This window comes from Quercus suber, unplaced genomic scaffold (assembly GCF_002906115.3).
Source record: "Quercus suber isolate HL8 unplaced genomic scaffold, Cork oak 2.0 scaffold_78, whole genome shotgun sequence".
Classification (NCBI taxonomy): domain Eukaryota; kingdom Viridiplantae; phylum Streptophyta; class Magnoliopsida; order Fagales; family Fagaceae; genus Quercus; species Quercus suber.
Window position 1 is genome coordinate 210,411 of NW_027069543.1, and position 20,146 is coordinate 230,556.

General features: G+C 38.1%; 1 protein-coding gene across 3 annotated transcripts; it reads left to right on the top strand.

Moving 5' to 3' along the window:
- Positions 1 to 1,250: 1,250 nt before the first annotated feature.
- On the top strand, positions 1,251 to 16,144 carry LOC111991580 (flavonoid 3'-monooxygenase CYP75B137). Of its 3 annotated transcripts, none has more exons than XR_010629014.1 (2): positions 1,251 to 1,643; positions 15,262 to 15,355. XR_010629014.1 is itself a non-coding variant. In XM_024023358.2 (2 exons), the coding sequence occupies exons 1-2, from the start codon at positions 6,813 to 6,815 to the stop codon at positions 15,880 to 15,882; spliced, it is 1,557 nt and encodes a 518-aa protein (XP_023879126.2). In that variant the 5' UTR covers positions 6,347 to 6,812; the 3' UTR covers positions 15,883 to 16,144. The 3 variants fall into 3 exon arrangements, 2 of the variants coding, with proteins under 2 accessions (XP_023879126.2, XP_023879127.1); XM_024023358.2 differs by lacking the exon at positions 1,251 to 1,643 and adding an exon at positions 6,347 to 7,748 and having other exon boundaries at positions 15,262 to 16,144; XM_024023359.2 differs by lacking the exons at positions 1,251 to 1,643; positions 15,262 to 15,355 and adding exons at positions 6,347 to 7,748; positions 8,617 to 9,337.
- Positions 16,145 to 20,146: the final 4,002 nt, after the last annotated feature.

Sequence of the window (20,146 nt, forward strand, 5' to 3'; positions counted from 1 at the left end):
GGGCAACTCTAGTTTTGGGCCTAGGGTCCAAAGATCACAAGCTGTGGGCCAAGGTTAGTCAAAGGCTTTGCATGTCACAGATTCGCTGGTGACAGAAGCCTAAAGTCATACTATTAGCCTAGACACTGGTTTGGATAATTTTATCACCTTGGACCCTTTGGGCCCAGGCCCAAGCCCACCATCCCAGTCTCAGTAAGTTCAGACCTAGGATATATGCCTAGCTTATATTGCAATGAGTGATTGGAGACTAAGTGCGGTACATCAAGGAAGAGGCTTGGATCAGAATTGGGAAGGCTAGGCAAGAGAATACATGTGGATTTTGTCCAAATGAAGGTACAAATAGGCTTTCCATGACCAATATCTCTACAATAGGAACTTAAGAAGACCAAAACCAGTGCAGCAACTCGTAGCAGGTCCATGGCAGATCATTTTGAAAATCACAGGAGCAAGATGTAATAGGACTAAAAGATGCTCTTTTGTCTATGAAGCAGTAAATATGTAGGGTATTAGTGCGTTTTTCGGAGTGGCTAGTAGTGCAGCCAGATCAAAAGGTGAGGCAATGTTTGAAGCAATGGTGGCAATGGTGGCTCAATGAATTTTTTTCAGGGTGTTCCTTAAGAATGATAAATTACACAATTTAATAATAAAAAAAATTCATATATTGACGTCAACAACAATCAAAAAACAAAAAAAAATTCATATTTGAACGAAGATTTTCTAAGTTAAAGTAAACACAAATCCGCTTAGAAGATGAAGATGAATCTTACACAAAAAATTAATCTTAGGTATGTGATTTCTTTATCAAATATTTGTCAATAATAACTAGCAAAAGAATAAACAATAAATTATAAGTTCATTTGAAATATTAATAAAATTATTAATTATTTTTGTTTAATTTTTTCATTATTTTTCTTTACTAACCACTAGCAATCTAGCACACACCTCACTGTTTAGTTGGCTTTGCACAATGTAAAGAATACAAATACACTACATCATCCACCTAACTGAACCTATTGCCTAACATAGTTTATTTTTTTATTTTATTTTTTATTTTTGTCTTTTAATAATGTGTTGTTCTGGGTGTTGCCTTTAAGTGGACCAAGACCACTACCTCAATCCAATGCCACGGCCCCACCCCCACCCCCCACTCAAGAGACAATAGCCAATTAACAGTCAACACAAATACACAAGTACATATTTACATATATACACTTACACAAAAAGCCAATTTAGCCAAAAGAGAACCAGAGGAAAGCCTAAGTCTAAGTCAGAACAAATAAAAAGAGAGATTTCAAAAGACAAAAAAATTGTCAATAAATCTAAGTCTAAGTCAATACACTGCATTATCAAAAAAATAGTCACAAGGTAGACTATGAGATAAAGAAAAAGAGAGAGAGAATGCTACTCTTAGTTAAAGGCTCAGAGTAGAGATGAGATAAAGAAAAAGAGAGAGAACTGAAATACCTTGAAGTTGCCTGAAGTTCTTATGCCAATCTCGTCATCGCTAATCTCCGATCTGGGCAAGGGAATCTCCGATCTCGCCATTGACTGCTCTGGGTGTGGCTGTTGCTGCGTTGCTGAGTCGCTTTTGCAAAGAACCTGAGGTTTTTATATGAAAGAAACCCATGCTCTGGTTTCTTTAGGTAAGGTTGTAATCGGGTATATAAGTATATTGGGTTTTGGTTTTTTATTTTTTATTTTTTTTATAATACGTGGGTTTGCTTTACCTTGTTTTTTTTCTTTAAATTGGGTTTGTAATTTGTTGTTTAGGATTGATGTTGGGCTTTTTTTCCCTGGTGGGTCTGTTCTGTTACAATTTTTTTCTTTTTTCTTTTAAGAGTGTTTCTGATTTTGATTGAGGGTGTTCCTTTTTTTTTTTTTTTTAAGGGTAAACAAATAAATTTTTTTTAATTATTATATATAATTTTTTTTTTCAGGTCAGGGAGTTCCTAGGAACACCCTGTCCTAAACGTGGCGTCGCCACTAAATGGTGGATGCTGCCATTAGAGCAAAGCACCATGGATTTTAGTATATTTTGTTTTTGGGTGATGATAGGAGGGTTGTCCAAGCCTTTAGGAAGAAAAGATCAATTGATTGGTTGGACAATACTTTGAACCATTGCTGGCATAACCCAACTCTTGTATAACTTTTGTATATATTTCCCTTTGAATGGTATATAAAAAAAAAAAAGTTATACTATTCATTTAAAAAAGAAAAATGCTAACAAATGCTCTTAGAGCACTGATTAATAATTTATTTAAAGAAAGTTTTTATGTGAAATGAAAAAAAAAATTAATAAATTGACAGTTTTTTTCATTTTTCATAAAAGCGATATCAAAACTTTCTTTAAATAGATTATTAACCATTACCCTAGGAACACTCGTTAGCATTTCTCTTTTTAAAAAAAAAAAAAAATACTATTAAATATATATTTCTTTTTTGGTGAAGAAAAAATAGAAATCTTTATAGCTATATTATACTCCGGACAAAGTGCCAATCTGACTTAAGNCAAACACACCCACACACAAACAAACCCAAACGAACAAACAACAAAGAGAGATCGGTGTTTATCGGAACGTTCAGTGCTTGACTGGAATGACCAGAGCTCATGGGTCTCGCTTGATTGGAGCTCATGGTTATGGTCTTGCTTGATTGGAGTTACTAACTGATCGGTGCTTGTGGATCAGAGAGATAGATTAGTGCTTGTGAAGCGTGGAACGGCCGGTGAAGAAAGGATCTGGGTCGCCGGAGCTTGGTTCGTGGATTAGCCGATGAAGAAAGGATCTGGGTGCTGAAGCTTGGTTTGTGGATCGGTCGGTGAACAAAGGATCTGGGTCGTGGAGCTTGGTTCATGGATCGGCCGGTCGTGGAGCTTGGTTCGTGGATCGTTGAAGCTTGTTTTGAGAAAGAATGAGAGAGAGAGAGAGAGAGAGAGAGAGAGAGAGAGAGAGAAAGAGAAGAGAGAGAGAGAGAGGTGATCTGTTCTGAAAGAGAGAGAGAGAGAGCGCACGTATATAGGTAAAAAGAAAGTTGAGAGAAATAAAAAAAAATTTGAAAATAATGAATATTTTATTGAAATATCTTGTAAAATAGAAAAACTGATGCGGGTGTTTTATAAAAGTAATAGTGTAAAATAGAAAGAGTAAGTTTTTTCGTGTAAAATAGACAGAAAATTTAGAAGGACTGATGTGGATGCCCTTGCTCCCTTTAAACACTCACCTATCATTGTCCTTGTCAATCACTATTTCACTATTTCACACGCTTTGTTTATGGAACCTATGCTCTGCACTTGTCCATAACGTTTTTTCTTTTTCTTTTCCTCTGGTCTGTCTACCTCATAAAAAAACAACTCTTCCCTCTTTGCTTTTTTCTTCTCTCCAGTTCTTTTCCCCTTTACTTTTCCCAAACTTGTTCCTTTTGTCTTCTGTGGTCTCTTCATTTTCCTTGTTTCCCTAGGTTTTCTTCTTTCTTGTCATTTTTTCTGTGTTTGGTTCCCTTGTTCTCTGAACATGGGGCTTTCACAAACCGTGAAATTCAATGGATTGAAAAGCAGTGGGTCTGATATCAGTGGGTGTCCATTATCAGTGGGGTCCATTTGCTGCGGATTCAGACTCTTCCTCACAATATAGTGATGAAGACGAATCTCCTTTCGTAAGGCATGGACTCGTGATTGAAGTTGATCCTGATAGTGTGGACATGCAAAGCGATTTCTGGAGACAATGTGCTATTGGTTTCATTCTTGACTACAGGAAGTTCTCAGTTCCTTACTTACAATAGGTAATCAACATTGCATGGAGAATCAGAGGAGGCGTTTCAGTTGTAGGTTGGGATTCTTTCTTTTGCTTGATTTGGTTTGAACTGGAAGAGGATTTAGAGCATATGTGTGCTGAAGGACCTTGGTCAATGGATGGTGACTTTCTTGTGCTTGAGAAATGGAGGCCAAATTTGGCCCTCAATAGGTTACATTTGAATTATGTCTCCATTTGGGTTCAACTGCATGGCTTACTATTGGAGTACCAGTACCCTGAAATTGCTGAAAGGATGGGTCAGATGATCGGGCTCTTTGAAAAGGTGGATTGGGAGGATTGTATACCTTGAAATATAAGATGTATGCGTGTCAGAGTGAGGTTGGATCCCTGGATGCCAGTTACCACAGGGTTTGTTTAAAGGTTAGATGATGGCTCTAAGATTTGGATACAATGTCGTTATGAACGGGTGCACAAATTATGCACTAGGTGCAGTTTGATTGGACACATAAGGGATCAGTGTAGTGAGAGTACGAATGAAATTGAAAGATGCTCATTTGCCAGAAACGCAGGATTCAGAGGCTATTCCAGGTTCAATTTGGGTATGATACTTTGGAACCCCATTTTCATAACGAGCTTCGAGCTTTCTATGATAGAAGAAGGCACTGGACTACTCATGCTCGTAATGGAAACATGCAACCAAATCAACATAGGCAGACTCATTTTTCTCATGATAATCCAACTGATGGACATCATGCAACACATCCAACCCTTCCCACATAATGAGCAGAACACTGAATCCTCTGATCCAACCACACCCTCTGTGCCACTCCGAAATACCCAACCTCCCATCTCACCTCCTGATTCTGCTTTGTAACCAGAATTGGATCATACAAATTTGAACTTAGCTATCCACTCCCTCTCTTTAGGGAACAATACAATCCGACCCACGCCTGTTAACTCTCCTACCTTATCCACTGAACAACCTTAAAATAGAGATACAGGTCCTATTTTTTCCGCAGAGCAAAGTTTGCATGCTTCATAAATGCTTCCATAGGAGCATAAGGATACCTCCACTTTCACCATGCAACCCCCAGGGGCAGCGGTAGAAAATTCTTCACTTCGGTGGACATGGCTTGAAGGGCATAGACCCTTTCTTATGACAAGTGAACTGAGAAATAGTTCAAGGCCTGATATGGACACAAAAAGTGATTCTGAAATAGCCATCATGTTCAATTTGGATAAGTTAAATGAGGATCGACTTGAGTGGGTACGTAGCACTACATGGCATGGAAGACAAATCTTAGACTCTATAGCCTCAATGGGAGATTCTATGGTCCATGGTTCTGATAGAGATGGAATGAGGTTTGAATTGGGCAACTCTAGTTTTGGGCCTAGGGTCCAAAGATCACAAGCTGTGGGCCAAGGTTAGTCAAAGGCTTTGCATGTCACAGATTCGCTGGTGACAGAAGCCTAAAGTCATACTATTAGCCTAGACACTGGTTTGGATAATTTTATCACCTTGGACCCTTTGGGCCCAGGCCCAAGCCCACCATCCCAGTCTCAGTAAGTTCAGACCTAGGATATATGCCTAGCTTATATTGCAATGAGTGATTGGAGACTAAGTGCGGTACATCAAGGAAGAGGCTTGGATCAGAATTGGGAAGGCTAGGCAAGAGAATACATGTGGATTTTGTCCAAATGAAGGTACAAATAGGCTTTCCATGACCAATATCTCTACAATAGGAACTTAAGAAGACCAAAACCAGTGCAGCAACTCGTAGCAGGTCCATGGCAGATCATTTTGAAAATCACAGGAGCAAGATGTAATAGGACTAAAAGATGCTCTTTTGTCTATGAAGCAGTAAATATGTAGGGTATTAGTGCGTTTTTCGGAGTGGCTAGTAGTGCAGCCAGATCAAAAGGTGAGGCAATGTTTGAAGCAATGGTGGCAATGGTGGCTCAATGAATTTTTTTCAGGGTGTTCCTTAAGAATGATAAATTACACAATTTAATAATAAAAAAAATTCATATATTGACGTCAACAACAATCAAAAAACAAAAAAAAATTCATATTTGAACGAAGATTTTCTAAGTTAAAGTAAACACAAATCCGCTTAGAAGATGAAGATGAATCTTACACAAAAAATTAATCTTAGGTATGTGATTTCTTTATCAAATATTTGTCAATAATAACTAGCAAAAGAATAAACAATAAATTATAAGTTCATTTGAAATATTAATAAAATTATTAATTATTTTTGTTTAATTTTTTCATTATTTTTCTTTACTAACCACTAGCAATCTAGCACACACCTCACTGTTTAGTTGGCTTTGCACAATGTAAAGAATACAAATACACTACATCATCCACCTAACTGAACCTATTGCCTAACATAGTTTATTTTTTTATTTTATTTTTTATTTTTGTCTTTTAATAATGTGTTGTTCTGGGTGTTGCCTTTAAGTGGACCAAGACCACTACCTCAATCCAATGCCACGGCCCCACCCCCACCCCCCACTCAAGAGACAATAGCCAATTAACAGTCAACACAAATACACAAGTACATATTTACATATATACCCGGACAAAGTGCCAATCTGACTTAAGCTCTGGCCGTTCTCACCAAACCGTGCTGGAATCAACCCCCCTATCAGATAATTTAGCCTGAGGTCATGATAAGAAAAAAAGGTCCGATTCGTGAGATTCTTTTAATTCTAAATGGGTGGGGCAGTGCCGGCACATGGTAGCCAGCCAACCTTGTCGTGTCGCACAGACGCTTATACGAAGGTCCTATTCAGGTTACCTTTAAAGCCCATCCATTAGAGGGCTTAGTGGCTTACCACTCAAATCTGGATAGACAATACTATCACTGCCACAACCACAGCCACAACCACCATCACCATCACCATCACCATCACCATCACCATCACCCTCATCTCTGATTTGCTCCACACAAATGAACTCTGGTTATCTTTAAAGCCGATCATCCATTACAGGGCTTAGTGGCTTACCACTCAAATCTCGATAGACTCAATACTATCACTACCACAACCACCATCTCCATGGCCCTCATCTCTGATTTGCTCCACCCAAATGAACTTTCACTCTCACTTCTCACTCTTCTACTTCTTCTCATCTTTACGCTCTCTTGGTACTCATGGAACAAGCAAAGGACCTCGCTGCTACTGTTGCCTCCAGGTCCACGTGGCGTCCCCTTATTCGGCAACCTCCTCTCTCTAGACCCAGAGCTTCACTCCTACTTCGCTGGCCTAGCCCAAATCCACGGGCCCATATACAAGCTCCGTCTTGGCTACAAGCTTGGCATCGTCGTCACCTCACCTTCCCTCACTCGCGAAGTTCTCAAAGACCATGACGTCACCTTTGCCAACCGTGACGTTCCCGAAGCGGGTCGGGTCGCCACTTATGGTGGCTCCGATATTGTATGGACCCCATATGGACCCGAGTGGAGGATGCTGAGAAAAGTTTGTGTGATCAAGATGCTGAGTAATACAACGTTGGACTCTGTTTATGAGCTTCGTCGTAAACAGGTCCGAGAAACAGTTGGGCACTTTTATAGGCGGGTCGGGTCGCCGGTGAACATTGGGGAGCAGATGTTCTTGACGGTGATGAACGTGATTACGAACATGATGTGGGGTGGAACAGTGGAGGGGGACGAGAGGTCTAGCCTTGGGGCTGATTTCAGAGAAGTGGTGTCCGAGATGACGGAGCTTTTGGGGAAGCCCAACATCTCGGATTTTTATCCGGGTTTGGCCCGGTTTGACTTGCAAGGCATAAAGAAGCAGATGGATGGGTTGGCCAAACGGTTCGATCGGATCTTTGATGTCATGATTAATCAACGGCTGAAGATTGATAAAGGAGGTGGGAGCAAAGACAATGACAAAGACAGTAAAGATTTTTTACAGTTTTTGTTGAAGTTGAAGGATGAAGGTGATTCCAAGACACCCATGACCATGATCCAACTCAAGGCCCTGCTTATGGTACGTCCTTTCCGTTCACAGTAAATACCTTGACTTAGGGCGCTTTACTTTTTTTTTTTTTGATAAGAGGGCCCTTTACTTTTGATCGAGTTAATAATAGCACAAAGAATAGGAACAAAACTTGTCGTAGTTTAAGATTATAATTTTATTATATATTTTAAAATTTTAATAATTAAATTGTATATTTTTAAAATTTTTAATATATATGTTAAATTTTGTGTTAATAAAATGTTATTTAAGTTAAAGGTATTGATTTAAAAATTATTTTTAAAAATATTTTATGAGAACATGATAAATTAACTAATTTTTTTTTTATAATTTTTTATATTTTTCTTAAAAGTAGTGTTAAAAATTTTCTTAATATTATTTAAGACAAACTTTATTTACAAAATTAGTCGTAACTTAAAGTTATAACTTTATTACAATTTTATTTAATATCTTTTTAATGGAGGTTAATTTTGACAAATCCACCATTAGATTACATCTCCTTTTTATATCATTCCTTCCTTTCTTTCTTCTTATATTCTTTTAAGGATTTATCTATACTATTATTTAAGAGACTTTTTATATTTGAATTCTTAATTTTTTAGTTCAAAAATGCTTTTACATCTTTATGTTTAAATAGAGACAAAACCAAAAAATAATTTAGTAAAAATATGACTCTAACTCTTATTAAAATATTGTCTAAAAAATAAAATCAGTCTCCAATTAATTTTTAAATTATTTTATCTACTTATAAATTAAATTAAAAAAAAAAAGTAAGGCTGCGAAAATAACAAGCCTCATTGCAGTGCGAAGCGCCAAAGATGAGGCTAGTTTTTATGCGATAGGTTATAGTTGTTGACGTTGGGATATTTTTATGTCCTAGCAACTGGTAGAGCTAAAAGCCCAAAACCGAGTCCAAGGTCATTCAATTGTGGCTCAATTTCAACATTACACGTGTCCCACCCAAAGTCACCCGCCCCAAGCTAAGTCCCCAAACTCAATACTGGATTTTGGCGCGAAAATTAGAAACGCGTCCCAATTCATTATCTCTAATTTAGGGTTTAATCTGGAGCCACTGCTTCTTCTTCTCACGCTCTTCCTCAACAATGTCCAATTCCTCCGATCAGCTCGACGAAATCAAAACCCTAATTTCCTCTGGCTCAAAGTGCTTCTTTTACTCAACCCTCTTACACTTCCAAGAACAGTCCAGTGACAACCCCACTTCAATTCAAGCCCTAGATGGAATTTCTCAGACTCTTCTATCTTTAATCGTTGCTGATATCTCAGACGAGAATGAAGAAATGTAAGTTTCAAATCAAAATGATATGTTTGGATGCTGGGAAATGTGTAGGAAAAGAAAAGGGAATGAAATTTGGAATACAATTATGATTTGAAATAGATGATTTTTTTTTTTTTTTTTAAATTAGTTTTTTTTGGGTTTCCTCTTTCCATCTAAGTAGCTTTTCAATGGAGGGTGATTGAATATATGTATAAATATTGGTTTTGAATTGATGACAGTGCTGCACTGGCTTTGAAGTGTTTGGGTTTCATGATTTATCATCCGTCCCTTGTTTTTTATTAATATGATGGGTTGGTTTATTTTATTTTATTTTATTTTTTCCTCTGTTAGGTATTGTAATTTTTTAGAATTAAAAGATGTGGCCAAGTTTATATTAATTGAAGTAATTGAAGTATTTAATAAGCTGTTATTAAATGATATTAATACGTGTCGGTATCGTGTCGATTTCGATGTACTAGATCATTGAAACAAGAAGTCTAACCGGCACTGCCCCACCCATTTGGCATTAAATTAGAGGATTACTTTATGTAAATTCTGGATAGCACCAGCAAAACTGGAAATAGGGTGAGCAGTCTGGACCTTAATCTTGGCATGTTATAGAGAGAAAAACTAGGTTCCAAATTCCAACACCAAACATAATGTTTTTATTTTTATTTTTTTTATTCTTTCCAAAATAATAATAAAAAAGCATTAATATTCTTTGTATTTTATTTTTTCCTCCTGCAGTTCTGCTAGATTTATGTTCTTCTATCACCCTTCCGCCTTCCCCCCACCTTTTATGTTCTTCTATCACCCTTCCGTCTTCCCCCCACCTTTTGTTCCAAAATTCACCAGAGGGAGAGAAAGTTTTGTTTGGCCCTTCAAGATCCTTGGCACCTAGGGTCAAAGGAAAAATAAAAAATAATGAACGAGAAGATGAACGTTGTTTGTCAATTTGTTAATTGTTTGCTTGTTTGTTTACGGAATTGTAATCTCCATAATTTTAAAATGTGTATATACTATTTCAAGTGTCATTAATTATTCGAGTGGCATAAATAAAAACATATTACAATATTCCAATATTTTGGTATCACTAAGCGCAGGATGTTGGGAATTCAACCGAAATTCCAACTTGTGAGAGACAAAAAATATAGAGAAAACACACATCAAAGAAAACAATCACACTCACAAGATAGTATTTATATGGTTCGACAATTTACCTATGTTCGCAGAGTTGCAGGAATTTCACTATTATCAAGGAAAAAATACAAAGTGCGGCTACAGTGTTTTTTTTTTTTTTTTCTCTAAAAACACGACAACACCAAGCAGAAATCCTAATCACAAAAAACGGCTTTTATATACTACGTACAGGATTTACAATGGGCCAAAAAAAATTTCCCGGGGTCGTTGGCCTCGAACCCCCAAGAAACTTGTCCATAGGCTACAACTTGAGCCTATCGGCCCAAGCTTCTGCTCCATGGACTAAGTTTCAGAAAATCTCCCATTAAAAATCATGCAACATTATTTAGGTCAGGTCAAAGTTATCAACCGAATCAAACAAAAACTAAGCTCCACAAAGCCCAACAAATCTCCCATTTAGAGACTAGTTCAATCACCAATATCAGTCGCTATCTTCCAAAAGCAATCCCTTATCCCTGCAACTCATCCTCCTGTCCTCAAGCTAGAAGGCTAATTGAAATTGCACACAGCTTCAGCTTCTCAATAGTGACACCCTTAGTCAACATGTTTGTCGGGTTCTTAGATCCACATATCTTCTCAAGTATTATCAGCTTATCTTCAATAAGGTACTGGATAAAGTGGTATTTTGTCTGTATATGTTTTGACTTTGAATGAAAAACCGAATTTTTAGCAAGAAAAATTGCACTCTGACTGTCACTGTGTAGAATGCCCGTCTCCTGCTTCTTACCCAATTCATCTAAGAAACCATGTAGTTAAATCATCTCCTTTCCAGCTTCAGTTTCTGCAATATACTCAGCTTCTGTAGTAGACAAAGTAACAATCTTTTGCAGATTTAAAGCCCATGATATAGCTGTACCACCTAGAGTAAATACAAACCCAGTAGTACTCTTTTTACTATCAATATCGCCAGCAAAATCAGCATCTATATAACCCTGCAGTTTCAAACTTGCACCTATGAAGCAAAGACATATATACGATGAACCTTTCAGATATCTTAGAATCCGCTTGACTGCCTCCCAATGCTGCTTTCCAAGCCTACTCTTGAATTTTCTCACAACTCCCACTGCATGTGCAATGTCTGGTCTTGTACACACCATAGTATACATCAAGCTGCCAATAGCTGAGGCATAGGGCATCTTGCTCATATGGTCCCTTTTTTCTTCTGTTTTTGGTGACTATTCTTTGCTTAATTTGAAATGACTACCTAAGGGTGTGCTTACTGGTTTAACTTCATTTATGTTGAATCTGCTAAGAACTTTCTTCACATACTCTAACTGTGAAAGTTTCAATGTACCATTAGCCTTGTTTCTAATGATTCTCATACCAAGGATTTGCTTTATAGCTCCCAAATCCTTTATACCAAGGATTTGCTTTGCAGCTCCTCAATGCAAGACCCTACAATAAGCATATCATCCACATACAATAGTAATATGATGTAAGAATTGTCAAAAAACTTAACATAGCAACAGTGATTAGTTTCACATCTCTTGAATCCAATTCTATGCATAAAACTGTCAAATTTTTTGTACCATTGTCTAGGAGCTTGTTTTACGCCATACAAGCTCTTTCTTAGTTTGCAGACTAGATTCTCTTGTCCCTGAATAATGAACCCTTCTGGCTGAATCATGTAAAGATCTTCCTCCAAGTCACCATGAAGGAATGCCGTCTTCACATCTAATTGCTCAATATATAAATTTTCTGCAGCCACCATTCCCAGCATAACCCCTTGTTGTGCAAAGCCTTCTTCCTACTGGCAATTCAGTCAGTTCCCATGTCTGATTCCCCAACAAGGAATTCATCTTATCCTTCATGGCTAACTCCCACTTGCTTGAATTTTCATCTTGCAAGGTTTCATCATAACACTCTGGCTCACCACCATCAATCAACAGGAGATAATTTAAAACGGGTGAATAATGTTGTGGAGGTCTAATGTTCTTGGAAGATTTGCAGACTTTAACTATTGGTGTACTCTGATCTACCTGTAAATCTACATTCTCTTTATCTTCTTTATCCTTTTTCTAGACAGTACTTTCAATCAATCTATCTAAGTTGACAAACTCAGATTTCTTTTGATCTATCTCTGTAACATCTGACACTACAGTTGACCTGTCTTTGTACATAACCTATTCATTAAATATCACATTTCTACTTTTGATGATTTTCCTGTTTTGTTCATCCTAAAACCTATAGCCAAATTTCTCATCACCTAACTAATGAAAAAATATATTTTAGACCTTGCATCAAGTTTACTACGAGCATCAGAATCAATATAAGCATAAGAAACACAGCCAAAAACTTTTAAATGTGAAAACTTTACCTTTTTACCGCTCTAAATCTCCTCAGAAAGTCTGAACTCCATGAGAACTGATGGCCCTCGGTTTATCAGCTAAGCCGTAGTGCTAGTAGTATCAGCCCAGAAAGTTTTTGGTAGTCCAGCATGCAACCTCATACTCCTAGTACGATTATTAAGAGTTTTGTTCATGCGCTCAGCCATACCATTCTGTTGTGGTGTCCCAGGAATGGTCTTTTCCATCACAATTCCCTGTGTAACATAATACTCAATGAACCCTTCATCTATGTACTTTCCTCCATTATCTGACCTCAAACATTTTACTTTCAAACCTGTTTCTGTCTCAACCATGGCTTTCCACTTCTTAAAAGTTTCAAATATATAAGATTTATTTTTCAGAAAATAAACTCATACCTTTCTGCTTGAGTCATCAATGAAAGTGATATAGTACCTTGAACCTTTAAGGGATGCAACCGGAGAAGGCCCCCACACCTTCTCCCACAAATCAGCGTGTACTAACTCCAATTTTTCAACCTTCGGTGTCCTACCAGTTTTTAAGAAGCTCAACCTTTTCTGCTTTCCTAAGATGTAGCTTTCACACATGTCAAAATCAATGGCTTCAATTCTGGTAGTTTCCTTTTTGACAGCAGCATTTTCATCCCTTTCTCACTCATGTGACCAAATCTGCGGTGCCATAGGCTTGTTTCAGTACTTGCTTCAGCAATTGCAATTGTGTCTCTTGGACTTGAGGTTATATAGAGAATGCCAGTCTTCTTTCCACGAGCTAATAATCTAGCTCCCTTTGTAACCTTCCAAGTACCACCAATAAATAGTATTGCATGCTCTTCATCATCAAGTTATCCAACAGAAATCAGATTCCTCCTTAGGTCAGGAATATGTCGAACCTTCTCCAGTAAACAAATAGATCCATTGGGCAACAATATTCGGACGTCTCCGATACCTACAATATCCAAGGCTGAACCATCAGCCAAATACACCTTACCAAAATCACTTGCAACATAATTCTGTATGATTTCTCGGTGTGGAGTGGTATGAAACGAAGCTCCTGAGTCCAAAACCCAATCATCAAGTGGACTGTCTACTGCAAGAAGTAATGCATCTTATACCTCTTCTGTTATAGCATTAGCAAAATCATCTTCATTCTTCTTCTTAGGACTTTTGCATTGATTCCTAAAGTGACTTGTTTTCCCACAATTCCAGCATTGTACCTCTTGGCCTGATCTAGATTTACTTCTGTTCCGATTAGGATTTCTGGATTTTGATCTGCCCCGATTTTAATTTCTGTTATTACCTTTGCCTCTTGTCTCAAGGTTTAGGGCAGAATCAAATCCTGAGATTTTACCTACATCTCTTCTATGAATCTCCTTAGCCAGAATTAAATCTCGTATATCATTGTATTTGAGCTTTTCCTTTCCTGTGGAATTGCTTACTGCCATCCTCATTGCCTCCCAATTGTTTAGCAAAGAAACCAAGACGATCAGAGCACGAATCTCATCATCAAAATCAATTTCTACAAACGACAATTGATTTGTGATAGTGTTAAATTATTCAGATGTTGTGCTACTGATGCGTTCTCTACCATCTTCAGATTGAACAGTTTCTTCATCAAATGCACCTTGTTATTTGTTGAGGCTTTTCATACATACTAGACAATGCCTTCATCAGATCTGCTGTGGTCTTCTTCTTTACAACATTGTGTGCAACAGACTTAGACAGAGTTAACCTGATAACTCCTAGTACTTGTCTGTCAAGAAGAGCCCATTCATCAGCCTTCATAGCCTTAGATTTTGTTCCCAAAAGAGGCAGGTGCAATTTCCTCTCATAAAGATAATCTTCAATCTGCATTTTCCAATATGCGAAGTCTGTGTCATCAAACTTTTCTATTCTAGACGCCTTTCCTGCTTCCTCTACCATTGCTCCCGCTCAAACCTAACCCTAGGCTCTGATACCAGTTGTTGGAAATTCAACCGAAATTCCAACTTGTGAGAAACAAAAAAATATAGAGAAAACACACGTCAAAGAAAATAATCACACACACAAGACAGTATTTACGTGGTTCGGCAATTTGCCTATGTCCACGGAGTTGTAGGGATTTTACTATTATTAGGGAAAAAATACAAAGTGTGGCTACAGTGTTTTTTTTTTCCTCTCTCTAAAAACACGATAACACCAAGCAGAAACCCTAATCACAAAAAACGGATTTTATATCCTACGCATAGGATTCACAATGGGCCAAAAAAAATTTCCAAGGGGTGTCGGCCCAAGCCTCTGCTCCATGGACTAAGCCTCAGAAAATCTCCCATTAAAAACTACGCAACATTATTCGGGTCGGGTCGGATCGTCAACCGAATCAAATATAAACTAGCCTCCACAAAGCTCAACACAGGAAGCCTCACAGGGATCAGATCGGTAGGCAAGACCCTCGCTAAAACACAATACTATCTTTCTAGTTGCATCATTAATATTATAAGAAAAATGTTAAAACCATATTTTATTTTACAAAATATTTTACAAACTGCTAATATAATGAGTAATTATTGGTGTTCTCAAAAGAAAACCATTAAGAATTTGCTAAATCAACATTTTTTTAAAATTTTGTAAAATAGTTTGTAATTGTAACATTATTCATATTACTTCTTCTTCTTCTTCCTCTTTTTTTTTTTTTTCGTTTGGTTTGGTAGCTAAATTGTCTAGCGAGGCATTTGCATAATGCCATAATCTAGTGATATTGTGAACAGGATATGGTGGTTGGTGGGACAGAAACAACCTCCAATACAATCGAGTTTGCCATGGCTGAAATTATGAACAAACCGGAGGTGATGAGGAAAACCCAACAAGAATTGGAAGCTGTAGTTGGCAAAGATAACATTGTAGAAGAGTCTCATATTCACAAACTACCATACTTACATGCTGTGATGAAAGAAACATTGCGGTTGCACCCAGCTCTGCCATTGTTAGTTCCTCATTGTCCCAGTGAGACATGCACTGTAGGAGGCTACACCATTCCAAAGGGGTCTCGGATCTTTGTGAATGTATGGGCGATACAAAGGGACCACTCTATTTGGGAAAATCCATTAAATTTTGATCCAGAGAGGTTCTTGAATAGTAAATGGGACTATAGTGGAAATGACTTCAATTATTTTCCATTTGGGTCTGGCCGAAGAATATGCGCTGGAACAGCAATGGCTGAGAGGATGGTGATATATTCACTTGCAACACTTCTTCATTCTTTTGATTGGAATCTGCCCCCAGGAGAAAAGTTGGACATTACAGAAAAGTTTGGGATTGTACTAAAAAAGAAGATCCCTCTTGTTGCACTACCTACACCAAGATTATCTGATCCATCTATGTATGATTAAGTTAGAAGTTTATATACTCTTGATATAATGAGTGGAATTGCAATGTCCATACTACTATAAGAGTGCAATAAGTTCACGGGCACAACTTTTTGCATAATGGCTGGCATGCCTTGACGTGATTCATGCATAATAAATGTGGTGTCAATGAAGGATCCAATTGAAATTGATGTTATTTTAATCCCAATAGACTATGTCAACAATTGTGAAAGCATTGTCCCTAATATTACTTATTACTCAAAAGAGAGTAGTTTTCTTGGTCTTACCTTTTGAATTTCCAAAACTTACCTCCACTTTTTACGCTAATAAAAATTTTGAGACTTTTCTAGAGAGTTGGTGTGAGTGTTTTAGACAAATATTTTATTATTGTTATTTTTATGTTCATTAAAAGTCTGCTTTTTTAGTTTGCATATTATTGTGGCTTCTTTGGGTATCTTTAGATATTGGGATATGTTTGGTGCTTGGATCCTGTTTCAAGTTGGAGGGGTTTTTTAAACCCAATCCAACACATCATATGTATAGAAACCAGTCCAACTTGACCCAAGGTGGGTCGGACTTAAATGTTTTATGTTTTGTAAAAATGTGTTTTCATCAATTATTTATGTCATTTTTTTAATAAATTATTATAATTCATTTACTATTCTTAAATTATATATATTAATTCTCAAAATACCAATATATAGGGAAAAAAAATGTAATTAACTTATATATAAAATGGGTTGGATTGAAAAAAACTATCAACCAAAATTTGTCCCAACATGAGTCTTAAAAATATTCCAATTAAACCCATTAGCTGGTGAAAAATTAATATAAGGCATTGTGTCATGTTGGTTAGGTCAATTTTGTTGGGTATGTGGATTGGATGCACAACCCTAACTGTTAGGTGCTTTGGACTGCTAGGTGCTTAGCATCCTTAGGAAGTTAAGAGCCCGTTTGGTAACGTTGTTCTAGTAATGTTGCACGTATTTTGTGTTTGTAAAAAAAGTGTGTGAAAATACGTATAATATTATTTAAATACTAAAAACTATTGTTTAAGTGTATGTACCAAACGCCTCCTAAGGGCCTGTATGGTAAGGGATTCCAAACAACAGTTTTCAGTATTTAGATACTAAAAACTGTGGGCTAAAAAAAAATGTGTTTGGTAGGAAATTTCATTTAAGAGTGTTTGGATTACGTTTCTCATTTTAGGGTGTTTGAACACTGTATTTAGAGAATTCCTCCATATCAATTTTCAGTTTTCAAATAATATTGCTTATTGATACTTTTATAAATATGTTAAAAACTGTAAGCCCCACTTGAAAAGATTACACATACACGTACCAAACTGTAGGCCCTACCTAGTGAGGGAATTTTGTCTCTCTTCAAATAAAATCATAATACTTTTACTATACTCATTAGTTTATTTTATTTTTATTTTTTATATTTAAAAAAACACATACACATACCAAACACACAATTATATATTTTTATATTTTAAAATATGTTATTTGAAACATGTTACTAAACACATTTTTTGTATTATGAATACTTTAAATAAGTATTTTCACAACACTTTTTATATATGCATTTTCACAATATTTTTTAAATACGTATTTTTACAAAACTTTTAAATCACAATTTTTACATCATTTTAAACAACAATACTTGAAATTTGCTATCAAATAGGCCCTAATACACTGTGTTTATTTTGACCAAGCCAAAAGCTTCTTAGACACACTGCTAGACCATTTTACATTTCTAGCTTCTTCTCTACTACGTGTTCTTGACTCTCACAAATGTTGTTTTCTGAAAAAAAAAAAAAAAAAAAAAAAAAAAAAAATTTGTGGGCATACCGAACAACTCTAAGAAGATCAACCGGTGAGACTCCATTTTCCTTGACGTACGGAACGGAAGCTGTGATACTAGCCGAGGTAAACCTTAGCAGCGCGCAGGTAGAGGGCTTCGACCACACCCAAAATGGTGAGCTGATGAGGGGACGCCTGGACCTAATTGAAGAGTGCCGAGAAACTGCTACCATACGACTGGCCGATTACCAACAAAAGCTTGCTCGGTGTTACAATCGAGACGTAAAAATAAAGGGGTTCAGTGCTGGAGACTTGGTGCTGATGAAAGCAGTGGGGAGTATGCGAGATACGAACTCCGAAAAGCTGGCCCAGACATGGGAAGGGCCTACCGAGTCACTACAATCGCGGGCGCAGGGGCGTATTTCTTAGAGGACCTGCATGAGAGGCCATTACCTCGGCCGTGGAATGTACATAATCTTAAGAAATTTTACCACTGACCTATTATAATCCACGTTGAAAGTTAAAGACAACTCCTTTTCCACGAATCATTAATGACGACAAAAGACTACCCGTACACGCATGCTTGAATCTATTGGTTGACCCCAGTGCGATCATAATTCCCGAGCAATTAGAAACTTGGCCTAAAAGAAAACTCCTAAGGATAGAGCCCTGTCCCCAGTTCGATATCAATCACCAGGCAGGAGGAAACCTTAGTCGAAAACTTTCTAAGGACAGAGCCTTGTCCCCAGTTTGATACAATCACCGGGCAGGAGGAAACCTTAGCCTAAAAAAAATCCTAAGGACAGAGCCCTGTCCCCGGTTCGATATCAATCACTGGGCAGGAGGAAACCTTAGTCAAAAACTTTCTAAGGACAGAGCCCTGTCCCCGGTTCGATACAATCATCGTGCAGGAGGAAACCTTAGCCTAAAAAAAATCCTAAGGACAGAGCCTTGTCCCCGGTTCGATATCAATCACCGGCCAAAAGGAAAACTTAGTCAAAAACTTTCTAAGGACAGAGCCCTGTTCCCGGTTCGATACCAATCACCGGGCAGGAGGAAACCTTAGTCGAAGACTTTCTAAGGATAGAACCTTGTCCCCGGTTTGATATCAATCATCGGGTAGGGGAAACCTTAGCTGAAAATTTATAAGGACAGAACAATGTCCCTGGTTCGATGTCCATCACTAGTCGAGAGGAAACCTAAGTCTGATTTTCCTAAGGACACGAATTCGCCCCCGGTATAATGCACAACGTTAGAGGATCCTTGGCATGGATTGTATTTGGCGCTATGCGAGTTATCGGGCGCTCGGGGAACAATTTAAAAGAAGAGAGAAAAGGGGGGCAGCAAGTAGAGAAAAAACAGTGTGAAAGATATCATGAGAATAGTTAAAGCAAGCATTCAACAAACAAAAACACCAAAAACCAAGTACGCCTATAAGGAATAAAACGATTGTTCGGCCACCAAAACCAGGTGACCATATCAAAAACCAAACAAAACATAATAATTATTGTTTAGTCACCACAGCCCGGTGACATTGGCAATTTTAAAAAAAAAAAAAGGGGGAGAAATAAAAGCTATCGAAAACGTTAACCAAAATAAAACAGTAGCAAACTTACGCTGACTGAATGGTCAATCTCCTCCCATCTCGGCGGCACGTTCGGTTGGATGCTAATCGGTTGGTTGTTGGTCGGATGGGCAAGGAATACTAGCAACTTCCGCATCATCCCCTCCATATGGGCGTCTATCTGTTCCATTAGTTCCCAGAAGCTAGTTGTGTCCCCCGCATCGGTAGCCGCCGGGGGTTTCTGCGCGGTTGGAGCAAGGACCGGGAAGGGTATCTAGTTGGGATTCCTAAGGGGAGAGTCTACAGGGACCCCCGTAGCTTGGAGGGCCGCCAGCCAGCCAGCTTCAAACCCACCTTCTGGGCTTGGTGCACTACCAGCTCCACCGAATTCTCCGCATCAACGAACCCTTCCTGGTACCATTTCTCCTCGGCTGCTCCCAACACCGCCTTCATGTCGCCTAGCTCCTCGGCTTAGGCAGTATTTAGACTTTCTGCCTTAGCCAGTTTGACCTCCATTTTGTTCAGCCTTTCCAGAAGCTCTGCGCATCTGCTCTCTGCCAACGCCCTGGCCTTCTCGGCAGCATCAACGGCCTTCGTTTTTTCCTTTACCACCTTGGTGACCATCTCCTTTGCCACCCTCTCCCAGTCTGCATCCTTCGAGAGCTCCTTCATACAACCATCCACCACGTGGGCCAACTGGGCTGCCTGATAAAATCTCGAGTGTCAGTGCAAAACGGTTTACAGGTCAACAGCAACGATAAATGGTAACAGCATACTGAGAGCAATGATGAATAGTAAGAGGTTACCGCAATTGTGAACCATTGCAGCCGTGGACTCCTCCGTCCCCTACTCGTAAGCGTGAATGTCCTTGGGAAAAAGAAGCCCGTGCGCCAAGCTCTGGGTAATACGGCCCCTTCGC